Source organism: Prionailurus bengalensis, chromosome D3 (genome assembly GCF_016509475.1).
Source record: "Prionailurus bengalensis isolate Pbe53 chromosome D3, Fcat_Pben_1.1_paternal_pri, whole genome shotgun sequence".
Lineage (NCBI taxonomy): Eukaryota > Metazoa > Chordata > Mammalia > Carnivora > Felidae > Prionailurus > Prionailurus bengalensis.
The window spans coordinates 75,481,125-75,493,924 of NC_057356.1; the positions used below are offsets into that span (position 1 = coordinate 75,481,125).

At 36.0% G+C, this 12,800-nt stretch overlaps 1 protein-coding gene across 9 annotated transcripts in view; it reads left to right on the forward strand.

Annotated features, from left to right (window-relative positions):
- Window positions 1-12,800, forward strand: part of WDR7 (WD repeat domain 7) — a 360,496-nt gene that overhangs the window by 97,512 nt on the left and 250,184 nt on the right. For all 9 annotated transcript variants that reach the window (XM_043558949.1, XM_043558946.1, XM_043558954.1 and 6 more), the window contains 2 exons: window positions 4,765-5,534; window positions 6,841-6,929. In XM_043558949.1, the coding sequence (XP_043414884.1) occupies window positions 4,765-5,534; window positions 6,841-6,929 (859 nt within the window). The remainder of the gene's footprint in view (window positions 1-4,764; window positions 5,535-6,840; window positions 6,930-12,800) is intronic.

Consider the following 12,800-nt stretch of genomic DNA (forward strand, 5'->3'; position numbering starts at 1 on the left):
AGATGATATTTTACCTTTTTCCCTGGTAGAATGAACCTAATGCCTAGCCTAGTGCCTGGGCCATAAGCGACAACTTAGTATATGGTAGCTATCAATATTAATAATAATTTTCCTATCAATAATATATCAGGTATAATGTATTATAAATAACTTTATGCATCATTCAAATTAATGTCAGTAGGTACAAAGCATTAAGCGTCGTGTTTGACATGACACTCAGCGTTTGAAAAACAAATACCAGGTACAGCGGCGTTAGGAATAAGAGGGTAATGTGCACATTCTTCAACCCATCCCACCTTCTGCATTCTCGGTATTGTTGCATACTTTTATGTTCCCTCATCTGCTTGGCTTCTGCTTCCTCCCAGTTCATATTCATGACTCTGGTCTTGCTTCTTTTTAGCCAACATTGCTGGTGGATGAACATTTATAAAATTAAATTTGGTCATGTTATTCTACTCTTTTAAGGGCTTTAGATGATAGTTCTCAAACTATACTGCATCAAGTTGTCTGGGGTTCTCATTAGGCAGGTTCCGATCCGTTCTGGTCTATTCATACTAATTCAGTAGGCCTGGTAGCAGTCCTAGGAACCTGCATTTCAACAAGCGACCGTGATGATTCTGAGAAAAGCACTGCTCTAATGACTCCCGAGCCTGCAAGACAAAGTTCAGCAGCCTCAGTGTGGACCTCTGAGCTCTAAGTGAACCATCCCGTGCCTTCTTCATCTTGGTCATCTGGGGCTTCATCAGTATCCATCCTGTGATGTGCCCTGCCTTGGCCCTTTGTCACATTTTGCCATCTTTCTGTTTTTTCATGTAGCTCAAGTCACCCCTTCAGAGAGGCTGTCTCTGGGCACCCCAGGTAGAGTTGGTACTTTCTCTGTTGTCCCTTTTCGTACCTTGCAGTCCCCTTTCTTTATGGCACCATTCTTACTATGTTGGCATAGCGGCTTTACATGCCATGGTCTAACTGTGAGGTGTGAGTTTCATCACTACAAAATCATCTCATTCGTTTTTGTATGTCCAGGGTCTTGCACAAACATAGGCAAATGCATAATGAGTGAATTAAATACAGGATTGAAACTGAGACAGTCTTGATTTTTTAAATTCATCTTTTGTATAATATAAATTTATATTACTTATGCCCTGTAGGTTCTTAGGGTGCAATGTACAAATAGTGTTTATTTTCTACCTTCCTTTGAACATTATTCAGTTCAGAACAGAGGTTTAAACAAAGGAGGCAGAATTAGTAATGATTATGGAAATAATTTTTGGAAGAGCAGCCACTTGAGACTTTTTAAGATTTTTTTTTAATGGAGGTATAATTGACATACATTAGTTTAGTTTCAGGTTTACAATGTGATGATTCGATATTTGTATATATTGTGAAATGATCACCACAGTAGTTCTAGTTAGCATCTGGAAAATGCTTCTTGAAGGATGGCTAAAGTAGGACATGAGGGGCTGTGAGGAGAATGGGAAAAGAGCATCATCCTGGCATGAACAGTGCAGAGGTACAAACGCTCGAAAGTGCATGGTTCTGGAAGGTTCAAGTGGTTTAATTGGGTTGTGGTAAAAGATATAGGGGTTGTGGTTAGAGATGACATTGGAGGAGCAGTAGTATATTTTGGAGGACACTTTATGCTTTGCAGAGAAGTTTTTGCTTTGCAAAGATTGTATCCTTGGGTTATAAAACACTATCGAAGCCCCTTCAGCTAGAAGGAAACATAGATGGGAGAAGGATGGAGAAAGAAGAGAGACCAGTTAAAGGGGATTTGTTACAGTTTTATGATAGAAGAGTAGATTAACAATTTAAAATAATTTTGTCAACTTTTTATAATGTTCTTTGTTCATTCTGCTAGGTACTCTGATCAGGTTACATAAGATGAGTAAAACATAGTTCCCATAGAATACAGGAAAGTGTAAATATGTAAAATAATTACAGCAATATAGCCAAGACATACACATTAATGACGTATAGTAGATATAAAGTGTCATGGGAACTGAATTCATTGCGAAGTAACTTTCCTTGGGAGAATTCGGGGCTTGGTGGAAGAACAGGGGTTAGAATAGAACAAAGAAGAATATTTTGGGTAAAGGAATAAATAAAAGGAATAATGGGAATAATGGGGGAAGGACTGTGGTTATGGTGCTGGAGCCGATTTGTCAAAGCTGGAAAAGTACTCAGTGTCAAACTGTAATGGGCCTTGAATATTGTGCTGAAAGATTTTGTATTTCCTCCTAGAGTTTTATTTTCTAATTATGAACATCCTATATATTGGCTATATACCTTGTAACAAATACAGAGAAATATAAAGAAATAGTATTCTGTGATTCCATCGCAAAATGTTATTATGAAAATAATATATATTGACTATATACCTTTTAAGAAATATAGAGAAATGTAAAGAAAAGATATTCTGTAATTCCATCACAAAATGTTATTACTAACACTTTCTTGTATTTCTTCCCAGTGTTTTTCACCATGCTCAAATACATATTTAAGCATTAAAGAAATGAAATCAGGGGTGCCTGGGTGGCTCAGTCGTTGGAGCGTCTGACTCTTGATTTCAGCTCAGGTCACGATCCCAGGGTGGTAGTATTAAGCCCCCTGTCAGGTTCCATGCTGAGCCTGGAGTCTGCTTGAGATTCTCTGTGTCTCTCCCTCTGTCCCTTTCTCATTCATGTGTGCTCTCTCTCTTAAAATAAATATATTTTAAAAAATGAAATCAGAACCATACTGTGTGTGTGTGTGTGTGTATGTGTGTGTATAATTTTATCTCACTTAAAATTGGAACAGGAAATTTTGTCATGTGGTTAAATGTGCCCAGAAAGCATGATTTGTGGTGATTGCAGTATTTATTCTGTTATATGGCTACCCTTAAATTATTTACCTGTTTCCTTATTGTTAGATTACTTAGGTTTCAATTTAAAATAATGGCTACCATTTCACCGAGCATCTTTGTACATCAATCCTTGTCTGTATTTCTGACTATGTAAGATCGGGTTCTAGAAATAACTGCACTGGATCAAACAGTCTAAGGGCTTGCAGTGTATTTCGCCACATTGCTCTTCTAGAAGTTTCCTGTTTAAATTCATGCCTGCAGTATGTGGGTTTGACTTTCACTATACTCGTAGCTAAGTTAAGTAGTTTTTAGTGTTTACTGTGTGCTGATTTTATAAATGGTATCTTGTATCCATTTTGAGTTTCTTTTTGTGTCTGGTGTAAGAAAGTGGTCCAGGTTCGTTCTTCTGCGTGTCGCTGTCCAGTTTTCCCGGCACCACTTGCTGAATTTTAACGGTTATTTCCCTGACAACTAGTTTGAACTGGTTTTTCCCTATATTTATTGATTCTTTGTTTCTTTTACTGGGAGGTGTCCTTGATCTTTACGGTATTCCCCTTTTATTTGGGCATTAGTATTTTTCTTGCTGATTTTAAGAAATATTTGTATAGAATGTAACTCTATCAGTCTTATTTTTGGCACATTTTCCTGTTTCTTGCCTCTTGCTTTTACAGTAGTGAATTTTAAGTTTAAGTATGTTTAGAAAGCCCTCTCTCATCTTGAGATCAAATCTATTCATCTGTGTTTTGACTTAGTTTTTAATCTCTATTTTCCATTTCTCTTCATAATCCATAACAGTGGCAGCTTTTTGACTGAAGAGTGATGTGATTGGATCTGTGCATCAGAAAGAAGTCTTGTGCCTCCCGGGAGGTGGACTGGAATAAGGAGAGACTAGGGGCAGTGAACCCTGCTGAGAGGAGAAAATAAGGGTCTGGATGTGGGGACACAATGGAAGGGGAATGATTCTCCACTGATGGTCTGGTACTGCAGTGGCAGGCTGGTCATCACATATTAAGATGAGGTGCTATGGAACATCTAGATACAAGCAGTGTGATTAGAGGATTACAACTCCAGGAGGCTGGTCTGGCTGCTGATAGAAATTAGGGAGCCATCCGCATACAAGTGTTAGTCCTAAAGTGGAAGGATGGATGAGTTTTCAAGGCAGCTGACTGAGAAGGGTGGTCAGAATTAGAAGGCTCACCGGGAAGGTGTTCTCCAGGAAGCTGGGAGAGCTTTTTATTTTTGTGATTCATGCTTTCTCACTCACCCAGCAAAAATAACAATGTCAGATACTCCAAAGAGCTCGAGGAGGAGTGGGACTGAGAGTTGCCTTGGATTACCCTGCTCCTTTCCATGTATTTGGAAATAGGGGCTGTAGGGGGGAGAGAGATCAGTAGAAGAGAGGGGCATGGTCAAAGGATAGCACTTTTTGTTAGAGTCTGGGTAGACTTGAGCCCGTTGTCTGTTGAGGGAAAAGAATCTGTGAACAGGGAGAGTGTGAAGGTAAAGTAGAAGAAGGTGGAATTTGATGGTACAGCAACTTAAAGGGATGAGTTGCCATGAGTGACAAGTAGCCTCTTCTGTCAGGTAGACCAGTAGTTCATTCCCAGAGATAGACTTTGCACAGAAGTTATTGAAACTATTTTTCGTCTGTTCTTTGAGTAAAAAAACCTCCCTGCTTAATAACAAAATTTTCTTGTTTTAAAAATGGACAGTTTTCTAATTATTTCAGCATAAAGTTCTCATATAAATTCATATCTTTTACATGCTGCCGATTGGCAAAGTTCGTGTGTTGCTTTTAATGATAGGCGTACCTAAAAAGACAGCTTGATAAGCATTCAGATTCCACTACTTATTATTCATTAATGGATGTATGAGATTAAACGTTTTATATTATAACCATTTTTTAAAAATGTTTATTGCAGGGGAATTTACCTAAATATTCCCATAACTCCCTGATGGTTCAAGCAATAAAGACAAACCTAACAGATCCGGACATACATGTGCTTTTCTTTGATGTGGAAGCGTTGATTATTCAACTCTTGACTGAAGAAGCCTCTAGGCCGAATACCGCGCTTATTTCCCCAGAGAATTTGCAAAAAGCATCTGGCAGTTCAGACAAAGGGGGCTCTTTTCTAACTGGAAAACGAGCAGCGGTTCTCTTCCAACAAGTGAAAGAAACCATCAAAGAGAACATAAAGGAACATCTCCTTGATGATGAAGAGGAGGATGAGGAGATAATGAGGCAGAGGAGGGAAGAAAGCGATCCAGAATACCGGGCCAGCAAATCTAAGCCATTGACCCTATTAGAATATAATTTAACAATGGACACTGCAAAATTGTTCATGTCCTGTCTTCACGCCTGGGGTTTAAATGAAGTTCTGGATGAAGTTTGTCTTGATCGCCTTGGAATGCTGAAACCCCATTGCACAGTATCTTTTGGTCTCCTGTCTCGAGGAGGTCATATGTCATTGATGCTTCCTGGTTATAATCAGCCTGCTCGTAAACTATCACATGGGAAAGCGGAAGTAGGAAGGAAGCTGCCAGCAGCCGAGGGCGCAGGAAAGGGAACTTACGGAGTGTCCCGAGCCGTCACCACCCAGCATCTACTGTCTATCATATCTTTGGCAAATACGTTAATGAGTATGACCAACGCAACGTTTATTGGTGATCATATGAAGAAGGGTCCTACCAGGTGTGACCATGATAGTCTGATTTTATTATCACATTTCAAAAAAACGAACAAAACAAAAACCCTGTTTTATTTTTCTCGCTGTTTTTTATTTTTTTGGCTCTGCCCACCTTAACATTATTGTATTATCTCAGTGTTTCTCTTTTAAATTTTAAAACACAATATGCATGATTTAAAGCATGACAAAATCGCACAGTTTAACCTTCACTCAGATACAATGTAGCTATTCCAAAAAAATTTTGGAACAAGGGAGTAGGTATCAGTTCAGCTTTAATAAATGAATTATAGACTAGGTCTTTGGTGAATATAATCTTGGGATTGTAGCTACCTAAAGTTTGCATTGATATTTAATTCAAAATGTGTATTTGATTGAAATGCTTCTTCTCTTTGTGACGTATATAATGAAAGATAGGTGTTCAGTAATTGGCTTCAGAATTTTGTGAGAAGTATAGTCAGAATTTTTCAATTGGAAAAGAGAAAACAGCTTTTAATTGTAGGAGAGTATTATTTTAGTATTTCAGGAATGCCTAACCTGATTTGCTATTACCTGTTTTCCAGAAGTCATGAAGATAGCTTTTGAAACTGGTTTTATTATACTTTATTGAGAGTTGATCATATTGAGAAATTTTAAAGAATCAAATCCTTAAGTAGTACTTACCTTGTAACTGGTTCTGTTGCAAGTACTTTATAGACACTATCTCATTAATGCTCTTAACCCTGTAAAGTAGGTACTTTTATTATCCTTTTACTGCAGATAAGAAAACTGAGACTCAGGTCAAGTAATGTGTCCAAGGTCACACAAGCAGTTAAGTGGTAGAGCTAGAATTCAAAATGAGACACATGGCCTCTGGAGTCCAAGATTTCTCATGCCTTACTTCCTTTTTCAGATTTTAAGGATGAATTCTTCTAAACTCAAAGTATTGTTCCATGAATTCGTTTGACCAGTGATAGAGGAAGGGCTGAAATCTCAGCATGCTAATATTGAAGAGTGAAGGACTAATTACGATATTTATTTGTCAGTGGTAGCACATTAAGCTATTCATAAATATTCCTTAAACTAGCATAAAGCACAGATTGTAGTTGTCAAACTTTTACTTGCTATTTGCTAATCATTTAATATATTGAAATTTGAAAAGGAAAATGTTAATAGGTACGACGCAGGAAAAAACCATTGGTTTTTGAAAAGTAAGTTGAAAATGTTCTGTGTGTGTTTTGCAATTCATTTGGGACTAGAAAGTTTAATATTTTAAATGGTTTCAGATTTATGAAAATATGAAAGTATATATATATTTTCTTCTTCTTTTTAAAGGCCACCTCGACCAAGCACCCCAGACCTTTCTAAGGCAAGGGGTTCCCCTCCAACTTCCAGTAATATTGTGCAAGGACAGATTAAACAAGGTAAAATTAAATCTTATTAAGTAATTGACCTGACATTTCAGCTGTAGGAACTCAGGAGGCATAGCTAATGTGTAATCATAACATTTTGTTTGTCTCACATTGTTAAAAGGGAGAAAAGTTGTTATATTCCAGATGTAAATGTGGATAATTAAGATGTCAGTTAAAAATAAATCAGGTTTATTTAGAAATTGATAAATGAGCATATTTCACATAATTTTATTGTGCTGTCTTTGACCTAATTTTTATGCATTAGGGGCACCTTAACTTGACAACGCTAGTGTGTTAATTGTGTGTGCTGAGTTTAAAAGTGATACCTATTTTTAAACTACATTTAGAAATGTTGAAATTCACATTTTCATACTGTAGCTCTTCTGCTCTTTACCAGCGGCTCATGCCTTGTAATCCACAAGTGGAAATCCTTTCTTTTTGTTTACATTATTATATACTTTAACTTTTGTCTATAGCTTTCTTTTTCATTAGGAGGTGGAAGTGAATGTTGCGTTTCTTTTCCATTATTATCTTTTATATTCATTTTAAGAGTAGCAAATGAGGCAACCAGAGTTGGGGGTCAGGTCTGCTGAGTTTCCCTTCAGGCCGAGCGTTAATGCTGGCTCTCAGAATGTGATAGAAGTGAAGAAGTGAGCAGGAGATGGGATGCTGAAGGTTCTGCTTGTAAATGCTGACTTCCGGGGTCTTCTTTTTTCCATAGGTTTTGTTTTTGTTTTGTTTTTTTGGGTTTAAAGAGTCTGTGAATAGTTCTACAAGATTTGTTAGATAAACAATAGGCCTCCAACTTTTTATCTACAATTTTTCCCTTCCCTAGGACAAGTACTTTTTTCTCTCTTAGCTTATTATTTAGTATTTACTGTCTTTAAATATATGCCTGCTTTTCAGTTTAAATTGGCTTCCCATTATGGAAGAAAAGCTCCCACATTCTCAACTCCCTCCCATCCTTTATTCCAACCCTACATATTCACCCCTCTTGTTGCCCTTCCTCTGATTAAACTTGATATAAACTATTATAACTGTGTGTTACAGAAAAGTTTTGGTTGGACAACTTTATACTTGTGTTTGTGTGAAATATATGTACAGAAAAGTGCACAGAACAGAAATATCTAGCTCAGTGAGTCCTTTTACATGCTGAACACTCTTGTAACTATGGCGTTGGACAAGAAATCGAACTTTGCCAGTGCTCCAGAAGTTGCTGGTATGTTCCCTCCCAATCGTATGCCCCCTTCCAAAGGTCACTACTATCTTGACTTCTGGGAAATTCCTTCTTTTCTTTCCTTTATAGTTATACCCATCTAAGTTTAAATCCCTAAACACTATTTAATTTTGTCTGTGTTTTGAATTTTATGTAAATTCAGTCAGGCATGGAGTTATGTATCGTTTTGTATTTGGCTTTTGTGAGATTTATTGATGATGTTGCATTTGACTAAAGTTTATTCATTTTCATTGTTCATTTTTATTGGAGTAGTGTATTCTGTTGAATGAATAGACCACAGTTTCTCCATTTTCCTATCAATAAACATTTGAATTATTTCCAGTTTTTGTTTTTCATAAATAATCCCATGAACATTCTTGCATTTGGATCTTAATGTACCTTATGAGTACTTCTGTTGTGTCTATAACTAAAAGTGGGATTTCTGCATATGTTTATCTTCAGCTTTAGCAGATGTTGTCATGTTTTCCTAAGTGAGTGACTAATACGAATCCCTCAAAATGGCTAATATGGAAAAGATGGAAAATGCTGCATTGGCTAGGATATGGGGCAAGAACTCCCATACACCACCAGTGAGATATGCTGGCCAACCCTGAATATTTTCCATCTTTTTCACTTTAGCCATCTTGGTGTGTGTATAGTAGGCTCTCGTATGCTTAATTTACATTCCCCAGTTTCCATTAAGGTTGAACACTTTTTTGTATGTTTATTGCTCATATTTATATGTTCTTTTGTGAAGTGCCTGTCCAACTTGTGTATCTTGTCTTTAAAAACATGACTTGTAAGGGTTGATCTGTGACTGTCCTTAATATGAGCCCTCTGTTATATGTATTGTAAATATTTATTTGCCTTTCATGCCTATCTTTGAAATTCAGCACTCTCCATTTCAGTGGAATCTAATATAACATTTTTTTTTCATTTATGATTAATATTTTTGTGTCCTGTTTAAGAAGTTACCCTGATATCACGAGGCCATTCTGTCTTAGGAGATTTTTTGTTTTCCCCTTTTTATTTAGATCTCCAATCTGCCTAGAATTCAGTTCTGGGTATAAAGGGAAACAGGGGTCCTGTTTCATTTTTTTCCTCCATATAATACCATATTAGTCCAGCATGATTTATTAAAGAGACGATTCATTCCCCACTGCTTTGCAGTGCCATCTTTGGCATAAATAAAATGTTCTTAGAGAATCCCAGGCAGGCACTGACAGTGCAAAGCTCAACGCAGGGTTTGAACTCACAAACCTCACAAACCATGAGATCATGACCTGAGCGCTTAACTGACTGAGCCACCCAGGCGCCCCCATTAAATATTCTTTGATATGATTTGTTCCTGGGACTGTTTGTGCCCATTGATTTGCTTGTGTATCCTTGTGCCTTAATTACTGTAGCTTTGTAATAAAACTTGGTATTCAGTAGATCAAGTCTTTCCACCTTATTCTTAAATCATGTTATGGCTATGCTTGTTTCTTTGAATTTCTCAGTTGTCAGTTTAAAGCTAGTTTGTTAATAGTTACAAAAACCTGTTATGATTTCAACTGCCATTTTATTGAATTTGTAGATGAGTTTGGGGAGAATTAGTATCTTTGTGGGATTCATTCATTCAGTATATTTAACATATTCAACTCAGCCCTATTCCTATTTTTTTTAGGTCTGATACAGCTATGTTAACTCTTAGAGTTTTCTGTGTAGAGGTCTTACATACTTTAGATTTATTCCTAGATATGGATTTTAAAAATATTCTTGTAACTGGTATTGGATATTTTGTTTTCTTTGCCTCTGGCACAGAAATGCAGATGATTTTTATATATTGACCTTGTATCAAGCAGTCATGCTAAATGCAACTATTATTTGTAATGCTTTATTTGTAGATTAGTTGGACTTTATGGACAGTCATATGGGATACTTTTTCTATTCCCAGTGTTTTCCCAAAGGGAAAATTTCTAAGCTTTCATAATTCTGATATTTCCCATATGGTAATGTCTACAAAATTAACTCTCCATTATTCCTTTGCTAAGTGTTTATATCTTCAGTGTATGTTGGGTTTTATCATGCTTTTTCTATCTTGAGATGAATATATAATTTTTCCATTTAATCTGTTGTGATGCATTATTGTCTTATATAGTTGCAGTGTATGTATATATATATACATACACTGATGCCCTTATAAAGTATTACATTACTCAAGTTTCAAAAAGTTGATTAAGGGATCTTTCCTCCTTTTCTATTTTCAGGTAGAATTTGAATAAGACTGGCATTATCTCTTCCATAAATGTGCAGCAGAATTGGTTGGATTTAGATCTAGATGTTTTTTTGGTGGGAAGTTTTTAAATTCTGGGTTTCATTTCTCTCATTGTCATGTGACACTTCAAATTTTCTGTTCTTGTGTCTGTTTCATTAATTCATATTCAGTGATTTTTCCAGTTCTTTTAAATTTGCTGTCCTAGGAAAATATATTATCTTTTAAATTTCTTTAATATCTGTAGTGATGTCACCATTTTTATTTCTTATGTTAATCATTTGTATCTTCTTTCTTTTTTTTTGATCAGTCTCATCAGGGGCTTATGGACCTTATTAGTTATTTTAATGAATCCACTGTGTCTTTGTGTATCCTTTCTAGTGCATATTTTTTCCAACTTCACTGAAGTCAGCTCTTCTACATTCTTTGGATTTAATAGGCTTTTTTTTTTTTTTTTAACTTTCTAACATGGGTGGTTACTTACCAATTTTTATCCCTTCTTTCTTCAGAGTATATGCCCAAAATAATGTCATCTGTGAATAAAGACAATTTTACTTCTTTTGAGACAGTGCATTTTATTTTTCTTACCTTATTGCGCAGATAAGGAGTTAGAGCATGATGTTGAATTGAAGAAGTTAGAGTAGACATCTTTGCCTGTTCCCAACCATAGGTTAAAGCATTCAGTCTTTATTAAGTATGATGTTAGCTGCAGGTTCTTCTTAGATGAGGAGGATGTTAAGGAAGTTACCTTCTCTTCCTAGTTTGTTGAGAAATTTTTTATGATGTTAGACTGGGTCACATGGTTTTTTTGCATTTGTTGAAATTAGCAAATGAGTTTTCTCCTTTACTTTCCTAAGACAAAGGACATGAACTTTTGAATTTTAAAACAACCTTGTGATCCTAGGGTAGACCACACTTGGTCATGATGAATTATTCTTCTTCTGGATTGTTGGATATAATTTGCTAAAATTTGTTAAGAGTTTGCTACATTTATGAGGGATTTTGGTCTACAATTTTCATTTCTGTTAATGTTCTTTGTTCAATTTTGTAACAGTATAATGCTGGAGTTAGCATGTTATCCTTTTGTGTGTGTGTATTTTCTGGAAGGGTTTGTGTAGGAATGATATTATTTCTTAGTTGTTTGATCTAGTGCACTAGTGAAAGTATGTGGACCTGGAGTTTTCTCTATGGGAAGGGTCTTAACTGCAAATTTAGATGTTTTAATAGATTAGGGTTATTTAGATGTTTTTCTTTTTTAATTATTATTTCATCTTGAGTGAACTTTGGTAGTTTGTGTCAAAGTTATTGGCAAAAAGTTTAATATTCTCTTATTTTTCTTTTAATATCCTATATGTAGGATTTGAAAAGATATCCCCTCTCCCATTTCTGTTATTTATAATTTATGAATTTTCTTTCTTTTCCTGAGTAGTCTGGCAGTGATTGTGGATTTTTTTTACTCCTCCTTGCATCTGTATGTTAGTTTTTGCTTCATGTTTTATGAATCTCTCTTATTAGGCACATAAACCTTTAGAATTGTTATTTCTTACTGACTTTTTTTTTGTTTTTACTTGTCTCATGAAATGATCTCTTTATCCTTGATAATGTCTTTTGCTTTGAAAATCTACTTTGTTTATAATAATGTAGCCATTTTAGCATTTTTTGGTTACTATTATTAGCATGGTGTATATTTTTCCATCCTTTTACTTTTCACCCATTTTGCATCTTTACATTTAAAGTGTGTTTCTTGGGGCGCCTGGGTGGCGCAGTCGGTTGAGCGTCCGACTTCAGCCAGGTCACGATCTCGTGGTCCGTGAGTTCGAGCCCCGCGTCAGGCTCTGGGCTGATGGCTCGGAGTTTCTGATTCTGTGTCTCCCTCTCTCTCTGCCCCTCCCCCGTTCATGCTCTGTCTCTCTCTGTCCCAAAAATAAATAAACGTTGAAAAAAAAAAAAATTTTAAAGTGTGTTTCTTTATGGACAACATGGCCTGCTTTTTAACTGTGGTGTTTAAACCACTTACATGTAATGTGTTTGTTGACATGGTTAGGTTTGAGTCCATCTTTCTGCTCTCTTTTCTCCTTGTCTCATCTGTTCTTTGTTCCTTCTTTTCCTTTTTCTGCTGTTTTTCAGATTAATGGGATCTTTTTTTTATTATACCACTTTATCTCCTTTATTGGCTTATAAGCTAAAGTTTTGTTATTTTAGTGGCAATTTTAGAGTTTCTAGTTTACATAGATCTTTAACTTATCACAGTGTACCTTTAAGTGGTATTATTACCATTTAACATTTAAAAAAATTTTTTTAGTGTTTATTTTTGAGAGAGAGTGAGTCAGGGAGGGGTAGAGAGAGAGAGAGGGAAGGAGGCAGACAATCTGAAACAGGCTCCAGGCTCTGAGCTGTCAGCATAGAGCCTGAC